Source organism: Schistosoma haematobium, chromosome 6 (genome assembly GCF_000699445.3).
Source record: "Schistosoma haematobium chromosome 6, whole genome shotgun sequence".
Classification (NCBI taxonomy): Eukaryota; Metazoa; Platyhelminthes; class Trematoda; order Strigeidida; family Schistosomatidae; genus Schistosoma; species Schistosoma haematobium.
This window is the reverse complement of record NC_067201.1, coordinates 2,718,090-2,739,712: the sequence shown is the minus strand read 5'-3', so window position 1 is coordinate 2,739,712 and position 21,623 is coordinate 2,718,090. Positions and strand designations below refer to the sequence as shown.

At 37.0% G+C, this 21,623-nt stretch overlaps 2 protein-coding genes across 3 annotated transcripts in view; one reads left to right on the top strand and one right to left on the bottom strand.

Annotated features, from left to right (window-relative positions):
• DBP4 (ATP-dependent RNA helicase dbp4) overlaps positions 1-13,169 on the top strand; it is a 31,752-nt gene extending 18,583 nt beyond the window's left edge. Inside the window, exons 1-5 of one of the 2 annotated variants that reach the window (XM_051216675.1) lie at positions 902-2,070; positions 4,317-4,711; positions 6,400-6,489; positions 8,175-8,494; positions 8,534-13,169. In XM_051216675.1, the coding sequence (XP_051065268.1) occupies positions 1,779-2,070; positions 4,317-4,711; positions 6,400-6,489; positions 8,175-8,474 (1,077 nt within the window). In that variant the 5' untranslated portion in view covers positions 902-1,778 and the 3' untranslated portion in view covers positions 8,475-8,494; positions 8,534-13,169. Of the gene's footprint in view, positions 1-901; positions 2,071-4,316; positions 4,712-6,399; positions 6,490-8,174 lie in introns of those variants that run through there. The other variant, XM_051216674.1, reaches the window with a different exon arrangement.
• Positions 13,170-13,311: 142 nt separating this feature from the next.
• KRR1 (ribosomal RNA assembly protein krr1) lies at positions 13,312-21,291 on the bottom strand. The gene is made up of 5 exons (XM_051216673.1): positions 20,890-21,291; positions 20,659-20,849; positions 19,599-19,937; positions 16,464-16,640; positions 13,312-15,350 (listed from the first exon to the last, which is right to left on the bottom strand). The coding sequence occupies exons 1-5, from the start codon at positions 20,969-20,971 to the stop codon at positions 15,072-15,074; spliced, it is 1,068 nt and encodes a 355-aa protein (XP_051065267.1). The 5' UTR covers positions 20,972-21,291; the 3' UTR covers positions 13,312-15,071.
• Positions 21,292-21,623: the final 332 nt, after the last annotated feature.

Here is a 21,623-nt window from a genome sequence, read left to right as displayed (position 1 = left end):
CACGATCCCGCACCCCGCGGGGCTGGAACGTAGGACCTACTGGCTTCGCGCGCGAGCGCTTAACCACTAGACCACTGAGCCGGCATCCAACGGTGTTAATTTCTAACTTCAACCAATCCACGAAGTTGCTCCACCGTACACCATTGTCTTCAGTGAGTTGATATCTCACAACAGACCTGGTTGAACTCCACTGGTAACGGCTTCTCACTAGAACCTGTGAAATTTCTAAAACTCTCCACAAAACCCATTCTGATAACTAGGGAACTATTGCAATCCTTAAATGGTATTAGACAAAATACTTTATTATATTTCATTTTGAGCGTCTTCAATAAAACTCGTCTGTAGACGACTTCACTTTAGGATTTTTCATTCATTCATTCATTTGTTCACCTATTGAGTCGATACCTTAATAACTTACATATACAACATCATTCTTGTACTTAGTATTGACCACTTTTCTAGGTGACTACCTCCGAGAATCATAGCTTCTCAATAAAATTTAACTGACTATGGGAATTCAAGGTCATGGACTCCATTTCGAGTGGAATAAGCAAGTATGGATTACAAATGGAGTCGATTCATTATGAAAATTACACTATAGTGTGTAGTACCATGTCAAGTTCACATGGGTTATTCTAGCTTCTAGAGTTACATTTTGACCTTGGCAATTATTATTATTATTATTATTAACCCTGACTATTTTTATATGAGCGTATATGTGTAAATTCCTTGTCCTACCCATCACATATCTGTAGCCTCTCTTTGTTTGACCTGCATCTCAAAGTCGATACTCAACGCAGGACTCGGATCCATTATCTTTCGTTTGGAACGTCATCGTGTTATCCATTGGGATGTAGGTGCATCCAGCTAGCGAGTCTGGAACAGGACGAAGTATGCGTCCTGGATTCAACTGCTAGCTGCCATCTATCTCTATTCACATTTAGGTCAATTCACGTATACACTTGTTAAATTGCGGCTAAACTAACACATGGCATCAGTCAAAAAAGTGCCTAACTGTTAGTCTGAGTCATATTAGGATATCCAGACGACTTATTTGGGATTTGTGCCATAATCATTATCGGCAGTTGAGAATTTTAGTTCACATTGGTTAAGAATCGTTCACAATGAAATAGATGCATTCACACTTTAACTTTCTTTCGTTCTTTGCTTTCAGTAAACTTTCATACATATTTTCCACTGTCTTTTCGTATTATATTCTATTCGTTCAGTCATTCTTACTTACTTACTTAATCCTGTTACTCCTCGTGGAGGAGCATAGACCGCCCACCAGCACTCTCCATCCAACCCTTGTAGGATAAAGATCTCACGGATCCAGAATCATCAAAGCATCATTCAAAACAAAAACAAAGGGATCACAATGAATGTTATGCACCCACTAATGGTGACAACGACGACAACAAAGATCAGTTCTATGAGAGGGTGCAATCAACCACCTCGAAGTGCCCAAGTAAGAACCTCACCATCCTGATGGGAAATATAAACTCCAAGATCGGAATGGACAACACCGGATATAAAAATGTCATGGGACGACATGGACTGGGAGAGAGAAAAGAAAATAGAGAAATATTTGCAAATATATGCGCATTCAACAACCTTATTATTATTACATTTTTTGTATTTCATTTCATTGTGTTAATATGGGATCGAAACTGGGTCCAGCAAACTAATATGCTATAGGTTCTACGTTGACCTCAAGTGGGAAAATTCAAAGCCACAAAATCAAATGTTTCTCGTCCGTTCCTCACTGTCTATTATTCATGCTTCACAAATGCTTAGTAATTAATTTAGTATTATTATTATTATTGTATAGATTTCCTGAATCAAAGTTACAACGAAGAGTTTCTAAAGAATCATCAAGTTTATTAGCACGTAAACTGGAATTAACTCAATCAGCACGATTAGCATTCACTGCTTATCTACGCGATTATTGTTTAATGGCTAGACGAAATCCAACTAAACAAAAACAACAACAACAACAACAATCTAATGAATTATTGAATGTGTTCAATGCAAAAGATCTACCTGTAGAAAAATTTGCTAATTCACTTGGTAAGTAAAGTGTTAATTCACTTTTGTAATCATTCATTTCAAATTTGTTGTAAAGAATAATGGTAATCTAATCGACTTATTATGATTAGTGTTCACACACAGTATTACTCAAAGCCAAGTAAATCAGTAAAAAAGAACTGATACTAGTAACTAGTTTCGAATTGTATAGAGGTGACCAGTGAATCAAGTTAAACATAACCTAGGACCTGGTATGTATGTATATACATCATTTTAAGTTGTTATATTCCATTTGCACAGAGAAATGCAATTGTCAGAGCAAATTAAAAAGTATTGGAGGTAGGAACAATATGAGTGATGATTGAAAAGACTAGTCATCGAAGATACGATTCGAGATAACATAAATTCATGAGATGAAAAATACTTCGGAAGCTTAGAATCTGAGGGAAGACAAACAATCAATCCACTTGCTCCATTGCAAATGATTTTCAGCCGTGTCATTGAAAGTCTCTAACCACTGGTTACGATAATCATGCGGACCCCAACCTAGTTGTCTACACCTATTAGCGTGCCTCAGTCCACTTGTCAATTGAGAGAGGGGGTAAGGGTTGTAATCAGTTCCTGGATAAATAAATTAGTTTGAGCGTAACAAAGTGATTTCAATATTTTTTCAGGATGAAGTTGAATGGTGTAGAATTGAATGGAATCGACGCGAAGAGAAAAGAATGTTAGATAATTGTTATATTCATTTGTGTCCACCAGTGCAACAAAGGGTTTTACGGTTCGTCGATTGTCACAGGGTTTGAAATATAACATTAATAATGTAAATAAACACTAATTAATTGCTTTTGTCGTCTACTGATAGTCAATAAAATACATTTCAACGATCTAATTCGACAAATTTTCACAATCTCACCATCTGATCAACTCAGGTTATTTTCCACTGCATGTCTAACCTGAGCGTTTTATTTATTTATTTGAACACATAAATACTGGTACAAGGGGGGGACCAGATAAATATGCACCACACAAATCTCATTTGATTTGTGTGAGAGCTGTGATACTGCCCGGGTGCCCAAACCGAAACAGGTGGTTTTCTTAGAGGGTCACGCCTGGAGCCTTCGACCTAAAGGTCTGATGCGGAAGGCAGTGGAGCATCGTAAGGAGATGCAGTCACATGGTAGCTGGTGACCAACGATTGGTTCGTACGCCATCTGTTCCCTCAGGATACTGGAGCCCATGTACACCATTAGTTTGGAATCAGGGTTTTCCAACTCTCCTAGATGGACTCTCCGTGTCCATCAACCCAGTTAAAGTGCCGTACATTCAGTTTTCGTCCTCTCAATTTCGTAAACAACACCCGTAGTGCGAGAAGGAAGTGAGTAGAACTTCCCTGACAGAGGGTATATACTCGTGGTCATGTGAGAGCATTTTGAGAGGGAGAGCTGACTCTCCCCACTCTCGGCCGTACTAGGGCACTTGGGGGACATCTGAGCGTACCCTGTTCGACTATTTCACTATACATGCGTAACGCTTCAAACATATGAACAAGTGAATACGTGTTATCCTCATATGTTTAAGATTATAAATTAAGATATTCAGTCGATTTTTTTCATAGTTCTTATATGCATGAGACATTTCTACGTATATAAACCAAATTGAATAGAAGTACATCAAAGTGCATAAACGTATGACGATGTATCACAAGTAATTGTTGATGAATTTTCTTTGGTGCTCCTAGTTATTTCTCTAGGGACTAGTATACTTCCCGGGAATTATAACCTTAAGCGGGTGGCTCTCCTAGGTACTAACGCTCAAAGCATTTAATGTAAAGGTCTGAACCAAGAGACATGAGAGCAATGTCAAGTCATATAATGTCATGCTATCCAGTGACTATTATAGATTCTTGCCCCTTTACTCCCGTTACACCCACTGTTGTTTGGTATCAGTGTTCACTAACCCAGGTTATAAGACCAATGTTCAATTCGCTGTTTCACTCTTATAGAAACACCCGGCGACGTGAATGTAGTGAGTAGGACTTCTATAGAGTAGACGATAAAAACATGACTGTATAAGTGCATTTAGAAAGTGATAAGAGACTCTTCATCCCAAATTGTCCCAGGTCATACTTTTACTACTACTGTTTGATAAACAATGATTAACGCCAAAATATCAACATCTTTACTTTAAAGCTCAACAGCTCCAATCCTCATTAACACTACTTATGATTATGAGTTCATATGTAATATCTTAATAAATTAATTCATTTATCTCATACTTATATACAGGTTTACCATTCATATCATCACTTCCAAAAGAATACATTCAACTTGTTCCAGATTCAGTTAAATTAATTAAATCTTTTCCATCAGTTGTATCAAATTTATCTGATGGTAATGTCAATCAATTATCGACTACTACTGCTACTACTGATAACGTGTTCAGTTCAATGAAGATGAATTTACCTCATTCAACAGAGTTGATAGCATCAAACACTGATAATAATGTTGATGAAAATGATATTAATATGGATAGTGATGATAATTTATTGATTAAAAAATCTTCATTCAATGTTATGCCGAATGAAACTAAATTAAAACCTCTAGATCTTGTTCAAGATACAAGTACAGATGATGATACAATAGAAGATGATCAACATAGTAGGAAATCTGTAAATAAATTGGTATGTAGTCCTACCTTCTGGTTTGTTTGTTTATTTTTGTATTAATCTTAACTTAATGAAGTATGACTACTTGTATTGTGAATCCTTTAAACGTTGATTAGAGACGGTTATTTTATTGATCGGTTCATGTTTCCTCCATCTTGTCTCCTATCACCTATATATATCTGTAACCTATTTAAAAGGCTGAAAACTATACTGTCATTCAATCATTACTATTATAAATCGTCTAGTTACAATTGAGTGTGTGTTTGATTGCTGACTAATTGCATTCATTAGTGGCCAACTAATGAATAATTTTACTACATCTAGCACTACGGGATTTGAATCGACCACTGCATCTCTGTGCTAATGTGGTGTGGCAATTCGAACTGATGTACGTACGTACGAAGTTCTACGTTGTTACTGACTGGCTGACTGATTAGTGGCCAATGTCTGCGTTCTCTAAATCTCGGTGATCGTTTAATGTTTGGAATTCAGATGTACAGTGAATGTACAATTGTAATTGAATAGTGTGGAACTGTTTTTTTAGTAACCTTTTATTCAAATTAATGAAATACTTAATATTATAGTCTTTAATCATCTTTTATACTTATGTAATTTTTAATGTAGTCCCCGGAAGCTAGTTAACTGACTGAAGATTGACTTTGTGTTATAGTCCAGATCAGTGACTATCTCCAAATGGTATGCAAAAAGGAATAGTACGAACCCATGTATAAAGCACTTATAATTCTTGTGTATATACAGATAGAGAGAGACTAACTGGTAAATTCAGTGAAGACATTTTGGTAAGATAAATAGTCTACTTACTAAAGCTCACCAGCACTAATATTTAAATTCTCATACAACGTTCAAGTATTGTTCAACTCTGTTTGATATTAGCCTCTAAATGGCCTAATACAGCTGAGGGTGTGGGGAGTCTGTTATCCCTCTCAAAATGCTTTCATATGGCCATGCGTATACAGCAACTGTCAGGGAAATACTACTCGATGTTTTCTCATGGCAGGGGTATTGTTTACGAAATTGAAAGCAAGAACAGCAAATATCCGACCCTTAAACTGGATTAGTGGACACGGAGGATCCCCCTAGGGGAGTTGGAAAACCCTCATTCCAAACCAATGGTGCGTATGAGCTCTAGAATCGTGAGGGGACAAACGGCTCATCAATATATTGTTGACCAACGACTACCATGTGACTGCATCTCCTGACGTTGCTCCACTACCTTGTGGATTACACCTCTAGATTAGAGGCTCGGGGAGTGGCTTCCTAAGAAAACCACCTGTTTCGATTTGGGCCTCCAAACAGAGTAACTCAGCCTACATTTAAATTGGACAATAACTACTTTTTATAGAAAACGGGGGATTGTAAAACTATTTGAATCACCGAAGGAGATCGTTATGTGTAAATAAATGTATGAGTGGCTTTTCCAAACTGGTCTGTATGCCAACACATCAGTCTTTAGGAGTTGTATAGCATGGAGAGTTTTAACTGAAGAATTACTCATTTAATATTGTATAAGTGCTGGATTATAAAACGGTATGTTGTAATTCCTGTTTATGAATAGATCTGTCTATCCATAACACGATATCATTACAGATATCATTTAGACATTTTAATATATTGCTCAAACGTGAGATTGTTATTAAGTATTTGTTTACACAATCTACTTTTCGTCTCTTTTTTTTCTCTAGAAAAAATTAAGTCGTATTCAATTAGCAAAGAAAGAATTAAAACAAAAGATTCGGTCTCATCGAAAATTAGAATTTGACGATGAAGGTCATGTAAGCATCTGTGTTTGTGTGTGTCTGTTTCTCTTGAAAGTGCTCTTTTATGTGGATATATATATATATGTTTGTTCTGTAATTTTTCCATTAAAAATATCGTTTTATGATGATATGTTCTATGGGTCACATTGACTCAACCACTTCTTTAATTTCAAAAGGGATTTTGTGGATATTATAGTCATTTTAATAGTTAAGATCAAGAGTCAATTGAAGTTAGATCACTATGGAAAACCTTGAAGCACTGGACGGCCGTTTCGTCCTAGTATGGTACTCCTCAGCAATGCGTATATACGATCCGACTCCCCGTGAAATTCGAACCCAGGACTTATCAGTTTCGTGCCAGGTGCTTAACCAACTAGACCACTGAGCCGGCATCCAACGCTGTTAATGTCTAACTTACACCAATTCACGAAGTTGCGCCACCGTTCACTATTGTCTTCAGTGAGTTGATATCTCACAACAGGCCTGGTTGAACTCCACTGGTAACGGCTTCTCACTGGAACTCCAGGAGTATCTCATGAAGTCAGTCACTAGTGAGCAGATGGTTATTATCAGAAGGGGTTTTGTGGAGATTTTAGAAATTACATCGTTGTGAGATATCAACTCACTGAAGACAATGGTGTACTGTGGCGCAACTTCGTATATATAATGAATGTTGTTTTTCTAGAAACAATACTTCTTTTCTACATACCAAGTGTAGTTTATTACTATTCATGTGACTCACTAGTCATTGTCATATTCTCGCAAAATAATTCTGATATTAGTAATAATACTATTGATTAACACATTTTATAGATTTGATTATTAACAGTTATAGATGTAATATCAGTTTTAGTTAGAACCATAACGACAAATAAACTAAAATTATCTGTTAGAAGGTCAGCTGCTGTCTGAATAGCTGAATGGTAATATTTCATACACTAAAGCTGGGAAATGTCGATTCGAATATCATAGGAAGTACCTGTTCCTTTAACTCTGTAAATATCCCCGAATTCCCTGGTACGTCCGAGAGTGGGGGAGAGTCAGCTCTCCATCTCGAAATGCTCTCACATGGCCATTTGCATACAACCACTACCAGGGGATATCATTTTACATAATTGCACAGCCTCAAAATGCTCTCACATGGCCACATGTATATAGCCTCTGTCAGCGAAGTCCTACTCATTGCATTCTCGCACTACGGGTGTTGTTTGTCAAATTAAGAGGATGAAAAGCGAATGTCCGGTGTTTTAACCGGGTTAGTGGACATGGAGAGTCCACCTGTAGGAATTGAATAACCCTCATTCCAAGCCAATGGTACACATGGACTCCAGTATCCTGAGGGAACGAATGGCGTATGAACCAATTGTTGGTCACCGGCTAACATGGGACTGCATCTCCTTACGATGCTCTACTGCCTTTCGGATCAGACTATTGGTCGAAGGCTCCAGGCGTGACCCTCTAAGAAAACCACCTGCTTCTGTTTGGGCACTCGGACAGTATCCCAGCCCTCACAGAAATGGAATAATTTATGTTGCGCATATCTATTTGGTGCCCCCTTGTACCAATGTTTATGTATTTAAATAAATAAACAAAAATGAGACATAGATCAAGAGTGTCTTGTCATATGCCTTCAACCACCTAAAATCGTAATATTCTCACAATGAATCAATCAGTTAATTACTTTTACTTCTTTCTTTCAGGTAATATGCGAGAAAATCGGTGATATCCCTGTTGCTAAACCTCCAATACCTATTGATAATCAAATTGAGACAACAATTACATCAAATGAAACACTAAACATTGATCAAGAACGTCGTTTATTACATGAAATTATAGATAAAGAAGATAAGAAATTATGGAGACAACGTATTCGTCAACGTCATCAAGCTGAACGTAAAAAGCTGAAAGAGGAAAGAAAAAAATTATCACAATCGAATGGTCCAAAAATTTCATTGAAAGAAAATTCATCTGATTCAAATATTGAAAATGAATCAGATTAATTTAATTAAATGACAAGTTGGTAAGTATTATAGAACTACATTGTTCAACAGTTTTATAGAATTGATAGATTGTAGCTAATAGTGGAATTCAAGTTTTGCATTTCTTAATGCTTGGAACTCATCGTCTAATATGTATATCTCAATCCTTGCGTTATCCACTGTTCCTTTTTGAAGTGAACGGTACACTGGACTGCAGTTCCAATGTGAACATCAACATTAAGATACTGGTTTATTCATGTTGTATCCCACAAGTTATAACAATTCAACTAATGATTCTCATATAACACAAAATGTACATATCCTGGATTCCCCAGTACTAGAAAAAGCGCAACTCATCTATTCTGTAAAACTGTAAGACTGATTAAAATTCTGTATTGGTTATCAGAGATAAAATAGTGGAAAACTTTACTTGAAAATTTGTTTATTCGCTTTTCATTACAAACCAGTATACTTCATTAGTTGGGAAAACATTTTGAAACTATCAAGAAGTAGATAGCTATTTCATGTTAGTTCAATACAGTTTCTTTAATGATGGATACCCACAATATTAAATATGTTGTCGAACTGGGAACCTTGTAATATTCATGAAAATATGATCTATGATTTTAATCAATTAGTGAGTGAGACTAATGCCCATTGATTTTTGTTCCTATGTTTGTGCATAATTTTCCATATAAGTCATACTAATGAGAGATACAACCAAAACAAAGAAGTAAACAATGACAGGTTTAAGGTCAGCTAGAAGAACCAATCAACATCGAGGTCTACAGGATAAGCTGTGAGCCATATATGAAGTTTGTGCTGATGATGTCGTTCAGAAGAACGATGAAAGCTCTACGACTAAACCATTCAGCTCAAAGAACAAAACTCCATCAAAATCATCCACCTCAGCTACAAATCTTCTCCACTACCTCTTTAATAACTGCTAATCCAATAAAATGCGTGTTGATTATTAAGTAGCTAAAGTCGATCGATAGGAGACCTTTGGATGTACATGTATACGTGATAACTAATCTATTGCACTAGTAGTCACATTGCGATTCGATTGATTGAATAAGACCAGAATTAAGGATTAGACAAGTATTACATCATTGACTGCCTAGCACAAAACACCAACCATTCATACAATAGCAGACCTAATAACTGAATGCCAACATCTCTGATTATGTTACTTTGAGTGAGGTGGGTTCAACGCCTACAATGAATATCAATTGCTTTAGGATTACAACCGAGTGCTGAATAGCATCAAGTCTGCGTTTAAATACCTTACATTTGATCACTTCTAAGCAATTAACAGCCATACATAGTGCACACAATGTTAAGTCGCTTAAACTACTGTACACACTACAGCTTGATCTATACGATCCAATTAGTATTATAGACCAGAGAGATATGACTAAGTAATCAACTGATTTCAACTATATTTCAGCTATCATAGTTAAAATATGTGCTTCTCTGATGCCTAGCCTAAATCGAACAGATTATTAGTGTAATGACTGTTAGACGGCTTCTGTTGATAGTCATTCAGACGTACGCAACATAGAACCTGACACATACGTATATCGATTCAAGTTGTTATATCAGACAAATCCCAAATTAGTAGAAGTATTAACCAGTATCAGTAGTAATGGGTAAGATTAGGTGTAGAAAAAAAAATGAATGATGAGATTCAAGGACCTAAGATCTAAAGGAAGATAAACGGTGAACGCACCTGCCCCATCGCGAACGATTTTGAGCCATGTCATTCAAAGTTTTCAACCATTGGTTAGAACAATCACGCGGACCCCACAGACAGATAGTCTACACTCGTTAACTTACATATCTCAGTCCAATTCTCAATGACTTTACAGATTGGGACCACGTCTTGGTTTGACGGGCTCTAAGTACAAAATAATACTCTCAAAATGGTCTTCATTCCTTTATTTACTAACAACTGAATATTGATGTGATTGAATATGTTAATTGATGCATTTATTTAATATCAGATGATCGTTAGTTGATTGAATCTCTACTCAGATCATTTGGGATGAATCAGTTTACTATATTGATCGCTTTTGGAGGAAACATTATTGCACATTCAATGAAGAATCATGTGCACAAATTATTATTAGTTGACATAATCATTCATTGTGAAGTTGCCAAGTGTTCACCTACACGGTTAGGCTTGAATATAATAATGGGATTGGTTTGCCAACCGGTTACTAGGATCGTTGATGTGATTTATTCACCAAGTAGAGATTTATGTACTTGGTTTCAATGCGCATTGCTTGTACGAGGGTTATTGTTACTACTACCCAATTGCCTAGTCTGAATTAAGTGGTAATCTATGATTCGAACACGCTATTTCAGTGAACAAAAGTCGAATGATTCTATCAATAAGTTGTCATTTTAATGAAGTTGTAATAATAATTTTATTACTGTTCTTTAAGGTTTATTATTCTGAAGTACAATTACAAGTGGAAACAATCTTGGGTTACATAAAGTAGTTTAGTTTACTCTATACAAACTTATGATTTTTTCGACAATTTCACTGTTGTCATCAATATATCAACATAGAAAGTCGATGATAACTGTTGATTGAAACTAAATTTTCTTACTTAAATATATAAAGAATGGTACAAAGAGGCACTAAATATATATGCGTCACATTTCGTTATTCGATTTGTGTCAGGTCTGAAATATTTCCCGGGTCCCCTGACCGAGACAGTTGATGTTCTCAGAGGGCCATTCCCCAAACCTTTGGCCTAGTGGTCTAATCTACAAAGTAATGGAGCAACGTTAGGAAATTCAGTTTCATGGTAGCCTGTGACCAACAATAGGTTCATATGCCGCTTCATTATCCTTGAGTTTATATGCACCGTTAGTTCGAAATCAGGGTTTTCGAACTCTGCTGGGTGGATCCACCAACCAGAAATTAGCTTTTCGTTTTCTCATTTTCGTAAAGAATAACCACGCCATGAGAATTCATTGAGTAGGATTTTCCTATCAGTGGCTGTTCACGCGTGGCCATTTGAGAGGGATAACAGACTCTCCACACCCTTGGCCGTAACAGGGCATTTGGTAATGTAAACGTTTCATCACGACTTAATGCCACTGGAAAGTACCATGCAACATACATTAGACAGTTGTGTTTATTTATTGCCCCTAAATGCCGTGGTACGGCCGAGAGTGGGGAGAGTCATCTCGAAATGCTCTCACATGGCTTTGTGCAATACAACCACTACCAGGGGAGTCCTACTCACTGTCTTCTCTCGGTCAGGGTGTTGTTTACGAAATTGAGGGGACGAAAACCAAATGTCCGGTGCTTTAATCGGGTTAGTGGGCATGGAGAGTCCACCTAGGGGAGTCGGAAAACCCTCATTCCAAACCAATGGTGCACATGGTCTGGCTCCAGGATCCTGAAGGAACTAATGGTGTATGAACCAATGGTTGGTCACTGGCTACCATATGACTGTATCTCCTGACGTTGCTCTACTGCCTTATGAATCACACCTTTAGGTTGAAGGCTCCGTGTATAGCCCCCTAAGAAACCCACCTGCTTCGGTTTGGGCATCCAAGCAGTATCACAGCCCTCACACAAATCGAATGATTCATGCGGCACATATCTGTTTGATGCCTCCTTGTATCAATGTTTATGTGTTTAAATAAATAAAATTTACTTATTTATCTAAATATCTGATTCTATTTCGATCCCATTATACATACAAATTGTACTCCAGACCAAATTTATGTAAAAAAAAGAAGAATTACAAAGACAATCTCTATTTACCAATCCATTCAAAGAAGAAAAACACTGATCAATGATAAGTGAATTAACATTTTTCTGACATTTGTCAATATTGTAAATAAACTTATGAAAAGAAAAACAAGCGGGTTTTTTTGTTTGTTTTCTTCTATTCACAATGAATAATAACTAGATGAAATGTGTTTCTTGAAGACTTTTTGTTTAAACTGTAGGTTATGAACAAAAATCGATGAAAGCGCCATAGAAACTGTTTTACCTGGATAGTATTGGAAGGTGGTCTGTTCGAATATCTGGGCCACTTGTTCCCGTCATCTAAAGATTTCAACAAGTTATCTGTTTTCTTGTTTGTTTTTAACAGGTTATTATGTCTATTAGTTTCATAACCTATTCAGTCGGGTTTGTGAAATTTCGCACAACGTTTCGTTGTACAAGTTAGAGAAGAGCACAATCAGAGTCATTGTTTTAACTGGTGATATGCATTGAAAAGAATACACATTCTTGACATGTCGATTCGTGAACTGCTGATATCTAACTAGCGACCACTCAATATTTACCGTCTAGATCGATCAAGAAATAAGAAACGGAAACCTGTTGTAATACCTCGTGCTGAGAAATCTATATTATACCATCAATCGGTTCATGATTTCCATGACATACATATATAAACTGTTTACAAACCTCAACTCATGAGGATAAATGTGTCAGTATGTCTGGAACCAGAATGGCTTCTTGTAATGATTACTTAAAGTTTGGTTACAACACACGATAATGTAAATGACAGCTAGTGGCCGTGTCTAATATCAATAATAATTATAAATAACTGAACTGGGAACTAACAGCATACAACTATGGTACCTATTGTGTTTAAACGACGATCCACTGAATATACAGAAACGTGCATTATATCATACGTTCGAATATTAGAAATAGGATTATAGTAATATAAAGCCATACAAATAAATGAGAATACAGATAATGCAAACAAAATATGTTTATGTACTATGATCGTAATTTCATTTCAGAAATATTCAGGATCTACCGTTCATTCAGCTTGACTATTAAAAGGATATTTTTGGTAAACTGATATATTAATAGAGAGTGTACTTTAGTTACTCAGCAATGAAATATGTGTTTATCGACCGGACTTGCTTTGGTTCAGTAATTAGTTTTACTCTGGGAAACTTTTAAATGATATATTGCATATTTTCATCTGATATAAATCCTCTTAGCACTTATAAATGAGATGATATCAGTCTTAAAACATCACTGGTAAAAGAAAGGCATTGACTAATATTGTAATTCGTTATATCTGCGTTTCTCCACCTGCTTTGGTCTGGGAACCCGGGCAGTATCACGGCTAACACACAAATCAAGTGACTTGTGTGGCGTATATGTATTCGGTGACCCTTTGTACCAATATTTATGTGTTCAAATAAATGGACATGGACACGCGTATATATCCTCCGCCAGGGAAGTCCTACTCACTAACTTCTCGTGGCGGGGGTGTTTTCTACGAAATTAAGACGAAAACCAAATGTCCGGTGCTTTAACCGGGTCGGTGGACACAGAGTCCACCTAGGGGAGTTGGAAAACCCTCATTCCAAACCAATGGTGCACATGGGCTGGCTCCAGTATCCTGAAGGAACAAATGGCGTATGAACTAATTGTTGGTCGCCGGCTACTATGTTACTGCATATCCTTACGTTGCTCCACTGCCTTGTGGATCAGACCTTCAGGTCGAAGGTTTCGGGTGTGGCCTACTTAGAAAACCGCCTGCTTCTGTTTGGGCACTCGGGCAGTATCACAGCCCTCATCCATATGAAATGAGATTTATGTGGCGCATATTTATTTGGTGCCTCCTTGTACCAATATATGTGTTAAAATAAATAAATAGTATGCATTCATCACATGCAATCCATTCTGAGATTGTGTTCGACTTCGTCAATTATCTACTCCACAAATTATTTATTCACTACAACATTACACTTTAGCCGTTAGAAATGTTTTCTTTTGACATCCATTCCGTGTTAAAATAGAATGGAAAGTTTATAAATTTGATTCATAAGTTTCATTTCACAGAAAAGTTTGCTTTCTAATGAAAATACGAACAAAAAATGAAGTGGTAGGTAGGTGGTTCCTTCATTATTTAAGAAAATAAACGCCCATAAAAAATGTTCTTTTAGTCTTAACCTGTCTGGGAAGTATCATCGGTGGACAAAGAGGTTCAGATGCAGACGTAAAGGCAAGGATTGGCAAAGCAAGGGCCACATCCTTACAATTGAAGAACACGTGGAACTTAAAACAACTGCCAACCAATATCAAAGTCGCAATCTTCAATACGAATGTCAAGACAGTTAGTTCTACTGTATGGAGGTGAAACGTGGAGAATTACGACAACCATCATCAAAAAGGTACATGTATTTATAAATATTTGTCTACACAAGATACTCAACATCCATTGGCCGGATACCATCAGCAACAGCCTACTGTGGGAGAGGACAAATCAGCTTCCATCTGAAGAGGAAATTAGGAAAAGACATTGGAAGTGGATAGGACACACATTGAGGAAATCATCAAACTGCATTACGAGGCAAATCCTAACTTAGAATCCTGGAGGGAAAAGGAAGGCCAAAGAACACATTGCGACGGGAAATACAAGCAGTTACGAAAAGGATGAATAACAACTAGAAAGGATTGCCTAATAATTCTGATGGGCTGCCTATGCTCCTTCACGAGGAGTAGCCGGCGTAAGTAAGTAAATCTTAACCTGTAATACAAATCATAAAAAAGAATTATCATCTTGCTAGATATATATTATTTACAATTTTAAGAAATATACAATAAGCCAATCTTTATTCCTCAAATTTAATCTTTTTCGGTTTATTATGACTGGTATTATTATCATTATTATTGTTTTTGTTGTGACATTCATCAGGTGGAATAAGTGCAGCGGAGCGTTTAGCTTTTTGTCGTATTTTTGATATTTGATTTGATTTAACAATATTTGATTCCACTTTCAATCGTTTACGTTCAGCTTCAGCTAAGAAGTATGTACCTTTTTCTAGTTCAATATCAATTTTTGATTGAACTGGTGGTGGTGGAAATGGATTATATTCTTTTTTCTTACGTACCTAAAAGTAAAAACAGTAACAAAGAAAAAATATTAAATCGATGATACACTTAATAGAGATTAAGCATATTTTTTTAATGGTGAGATCTATAATCTATTGAACGAACTTTAAGCGACGCTAAAGTGACCTTGAGAGTGTCTACCTTCTTACGACGGTTAAATAAGGGTTATAAAGCAGTTTCAGTCAGTCAGCTACAATGTAGAACCAGGCACATTTATGCATCGGTTCAAGTTGCCATACCTCATTAACACAACAAGATGAACACCGGATTCATAAAAGTAGTTAATTCAAAGGTGGTAGTATATAAAAGAATGATTGCATACAAGGATATAGTACAGGAAAAAAGAATTAGTTCGTAGAAAGAAAGATATGAAACGATTTTAATCTCTTAGTTTAAGGGAAGACAGAGAGTGTATACATCTACGCCATTGTGATCAATTCTGAGCCATGTCACCAAGAGTCTCTAACCATTGGTTACGATAGTCATGCGGACCCAACCAAGTAGTCTGCATTTAGCAACATGGCTCAGACTAGAAGTTAGTGACTTTGTGGACTGATGCCACGTTTTGGTTTGGCCGCCCCTAACTTTCTTCCAACCATCTCCAACACCGGTTAGCATCGCACGTCGTGGTAATCGGTGTTCGGGCATACGTAACACGTGGCCCAACCTCATCAACTGATTTACCCTCATTCCCTAGTACTCTGCGTCTAACCTCACTATTACTTACCCGGTGGTCCCAGCAGATGCCAGCAATATTTCTAAGGCATTTGTGGTCTAATACTAGTAGCTTACGAGTATCTCCTACTCTTATGTCCATGTTTCGCTGCCGTAAATTAAAACAGAGCGGACTGCCGCGCAGCACTCAAGACCACTGTATAAAGCAGTCTGAAGAATAATCAATGTGATTTACAGTTGATGGTTATAGATTAAGAATTAGATTCAAGGTTTTTCATCACGAACTGACATTAGCTACAACGTCAAATTGCTATTTAGCCAAATGGATTGAGTGAACTTCGCGCCAAAATCCAAGACCTGTTATTCTAAATCTAATTGGTGCGTTTATAAATTATAGTCTCGCTATTAAAACCATATATACATTAATATAAACGTACTTTGTGAGGTTTTCTACGTCGACTAAGTACTTTCTTTTTCATTTTAGGCAAAAATCGATCCCACGATATATTTTGTTTTGTAGGATCCATAGAAAGTTTTTTTATGATAAGTAATCTTTTAATAGAATAAGCTGGATGTATATTGTCATAGATGCAACCTTGAACAATTCTACGTACCTTTATTTATATAATAAACAACAACAAAAAATATAATTAATCTAAATAGTATAATTATTTAAAACTCAATAGTATATATAGAGAAAATGAGTAAATTCCGACATCTAAACATTATGATAAATTTTTTAACAGATCAAATATTTATTTATTTTGGCACATAGATATTGGTAAAAGTAGGCACCAAATACATATGCACTACACAGATCTCATTTGATTTGTGTGAGGGCTGTGATACTGCCCGGGTGCCCAGACCGAAACAGGTCGTTTTCTTAGGGGGCCACACCCCAAGCCTTCGACCTGAAGGTCTGATCCCCAAGGCAATGGAGCATCGTGAGGAGATGCAGTCACATGGAAGCCGGTGACCAACAATTGGTTCCTACGCCATTTGTTCCCGCAGGATACTAGAGCCCATGTGCACCATTAGTTTGGGATCCGGTTAAAGCGCCGGACATTTGGTTTCCGTCCTCTCATTTTCGTAAACAATATCCCTGCCACGAGAAGGCAGTGAGTTGTGGGTTGTAGCTTCTGGAACTGAGAATTCGATCTGTGTGGGTCGGCTTGTGATATACTTCAGTCTCCAGTTTCCTTGTGTCAGTTCTGGTGACTAATACATCCAAGAATGATAGTTTGTGATTTGGCTCCTTTTCGATAATATCATTGAAGACATTGTTGATCAAAGTGTCGATTTTTCCAGCTTGTCCGTTCTGACGATAACGAATGTGTCATCCGCATAACGAATCCAGATACTTGCCTTGATCACGGGTAAGATCGAGTCTTTCAGTCTCTACATCACTGCTTCTGCAATAAGTCCTGATATTAGTGATCCCATCGGTGTTCATTTCGTTTGTCCGTAGATTTTCTTGTTGAATTGGAAATGTTGTCAAGCATAAATCGACGAGTTCTAGTGAACGTGGACTTTGAAGCTTCGTGTACTTTGAGAGATTTATGTCGTTGACGAGAAGCAAGGGTAAAGCTTCCCTGCTAACCTTGGTTCAATTAAAGTGAATAAAGCTGTTAAATCAAAGGATATCGTCATCTCGTCGTTGTTGATTTGAATGTCCTTAATCTTATCCAGGAATTGCATAGGAGATTTGATGGAGATAACCTAACAAAAATAATCAATCACCATCGAGGTCTATATGACAAGCTATAAGTCATTTTGCCCCCAAATGCCCTGGTATGGCCGAGAGGGATGGGCCCGTCCTCGCTCTGGAAATGCTCTCACACGACCACGCGTATACAGCCTCTGCCATCGAAGTCCTACTCACTGCATTCTCGCACCACGGGTGTTGTTTACGAAATTGAGAGGACGAAAACCAAATGTCCGGCGCTTTAACCGGACCCCAAACCAATGGTGCACATAGGCTCCAGTATCCTGTTGGACCAAATGGCGTATGAACCAATTGTTGGTCACCGGCTACCATGGGACTGCATCTCCTCACGATGTTCCACTGCCTTGTGGATCAGACCTTCAGGTCGAAGGCTTGGGGTGTGGCCCCCTAAGAAAACGACCTGCTTCGGTCTGGGCACCCGGGCAGTATCACAGCCCCCACACACACACAAATATGGTGTGGCGCATATATATTTGGTGCCCTCTTGTACCAATATTTATGTGTTGAAATACATATGTGGAGAAATTCAAACACTTCACTTCCACATGAAATTTGTGCTGATATTGTTCAGGAAAACAATGAAGGCTCCACGACCAAACCATCCAGCTCATAGTACGAAACTCCACCTACGAGTCTTCCCCACTACCTCAAAATTATTTTAACGTAACACGCTAATTGTTATTTGGAAATAGGAGAATTTTGCTGAAAGACACGCCTCCACTCAAGAACTACTTCATTTTCTCCACAAGTGTCTTTGCCTGTATGTTCTGCCGACAAGTGTAAGGTATAGACCTCCAATCAACTGCCCAATGGGGTGGCGAATAGCTGAGCAAAGCGGAAGAAAAATTATATACCTAATGACAACTGATGCACACTATAGGGTCCACAAATATCAACATGTCACGGATGACCAAAAAAGGAAGACAAACTTTCTGGAGTCACAACTTTCGAATTATCAACGTTAAAGTAACTATTCAAATAAACGGGATCACGGAGCTTATGTTCATATATCCAAACTAGAAGTGTTATGTCACCAGTGGAAAGTTACTTCACGCTGTGAAAGCGTTTAAGTCATACTGCAGTCAGTATTTTAACACTTCTTGTGATTTTCTTGATTTGTACAAATATCTTTACACCCCTTAAAAAGTTTATACTCAGAAATCTAACGCAAAACAATAATATAATATAACAATACAAATCCAGATAAAAATTTTAAAGCAGTTATGCAATCAAGAGAACCGAAGTGGAAAACTAATTTTTCTCGAGTTAGATAGTACTACTACGTTCCTTGATTGTCATTCCTATGCGCTAGTTTTAGAATCTGGAGATAAATAAAGACAAAAGATTCATGAGCCACTCGTATAAGCGCTACCAAGTGGCAATATAAATCCAATTATAAGATCGACTATAGTTACCATAGACTAGTGCATTTGCCTTTATTCTTCTGAGATAAGTGACTAGTGTGTGCTTGGGACTTCTGTAGTTCACAAACAAAACGGAACAATCTAAAAATAACCACCATACCATCATCACAAGCCAGATAGAACAATACTCGACTTAGTTATTTTTCAAAACCTAAAGTTTATGATAGGATTCTTGATCAAATACACACTAATGAAAACTGACAATAAAATTTGTAACTCAATGATTATGACTAGCTGCTCGATATACAGAAGTTTTTATCAACCAGTTAACAGGTTCCTTAAGTTTAGATAACGATTAATTCTTGTTTGTTGTCGTTTACATTACTTTTATAAAGGTCTTTTGAGATTATGATAGTGACGTTAAAACTAATTAGGATTCAAATAATTACAATATTGCAGATACATAAAATAATTAAACACACCTCCTTTAAATCGTTATATCGACCAACCACAGAAACAGTTTTTCCTTGCACAACTATATAACAGTTAGTAGACAGCTCCAGGGCTTTCAACGTTTCACCATCATGACCAATAAGCCGATTACGTCGTTTAACAAATCGTTCACGATTAGTCAAGTTAATTTCAATAATATCTGCGAATGTCTCGTCATCCAGAACACGAATAGCTTGCTCCATAGGGACGGAGCGGGCTAATAGGCGTATAACATCCCTGGCTTTTAGTATGATAAAAGGATCAAAAGTCCTTGGAGTTGTTCGAACTTCCATAGTACTTTCAGCCACATCTATCTCCACTCGAATATGCTGTTCATAGAATTAGAAATACGTCTTCATTACATATAAATTCGGAAAACAAACTTCAATTCATACAACAACTAGCATGTAAAATGTGAAACATAACAAACTGGTTTGAAGGATTTCGAAAGAATAGCACTCAAATAAACAATTATGTTATACAATTCATTATATTTCGTCGCAATTGCTTAGGCTATATACATGCATTATGGATCGACAATTTATTTTTCAAATTCAAAATATTCATAATTGCAATTAACTAAACATGACTATATTCCTACTGTAAAATACAGCGTACAGGTATCGGAAAAACAGAAAACCACTTAATGCAAATGTTCACTCAGCACCCACTTAACCTTATCCAACAAGTTAGTAAACGACAATAACCTGAACATCCTTAACATCAGACATTAACTGTACTATTTTTTTCTTTTTGTGTCACACAAAAATAAGTTACGGACATGTGATGTGTGGGATAAGAAGTGTACAAACGCATGCGCTCATATAAAAAGTCAAGATTAATAAGCGAATAATTAACAAGGTCAAAATGTGATTCGACTAGAATGAATGGATTGACTTTTCCGAAAGCTAGAATAAGATATATGGGCTTAACTTGTCAACCAACACTACAATATCAAATGACAAACAGGAAGCATGAAGTACGTTTTTGTGATATTTACAGAATATGTATAATATGCATAATAAAAAGTTCTATGCGTATCAGTCTTACATGTTCCATCATTATTCTTCTTAAGGCGGGCCAAATTTCGCTCAAGTACTTCTCACGATATTTTGGGAAGAGCGTTGTGTATGATGATGAAGCAAACAATCTCCCATGAGGATTATCCTCAGGAGTAAACTTCGGCTCCTTCCAATCCTTTGGAACTTCAGAATATTTTGGCTCCGAAACCTCTTCATTTTCTTAAGAAAATACTTGAAACATGAAACTTTAATAGCTAACTTTTTGCAGAAAACGCTTTGTATGGTACCCATCCCTGAACCTTTGGAAAACTGAGTTTCTGCTTATTGGTTTTTTTACCCATAGTATTTCACGTACATGCTGCTAGTTACTTTTGGCGACGAGATGATAGTATTGATGAAACAAACCGGACAACCTAACACTGAGACAGAAAATCTAGCCGCCGTGTTAAACAGTAAGCGACCTAGAAGAAATAATTCCCACACCACGATTAATGTCCAATACCGAGTAATTATTTCTATCGTTTAAGTAAACATAATTTTTTTAATTGATTGTGATTATTTCATCAGAAATAGCTATATAGTCACCTAATGTCGGTCTCACCACTTGGTCGTAATTCTTCAACGATAAGAATTGTTACATAACTATGCCATTTATTCCAACCTTCGAACTGATCAGTCCAAATGGTTTAGATGGTTCTGGACGGAAAAGAAGAAAATTATTACTGTCGGGCTTCCGTATGTAGTAGCAGTGGATCACGGATGTGTCCAGGTAAGAACCTAGGTATACTGATGATAAAAGATGAAAAAGGAAAATTTGTATTTTATAGTGAGATACTGTCCTAAGACCTTAGAAACCACCAATTTCTCTCTCAAATAACTCCTGGGTAGACGCTTAAACCAACTCAACCGGTGGCGAGAGACAACCTTTGACTACTCTCAAGGAATAGACTGTGTGTCTACAATCCGTTCTTCGGTATTGTCACCAATTTCTCG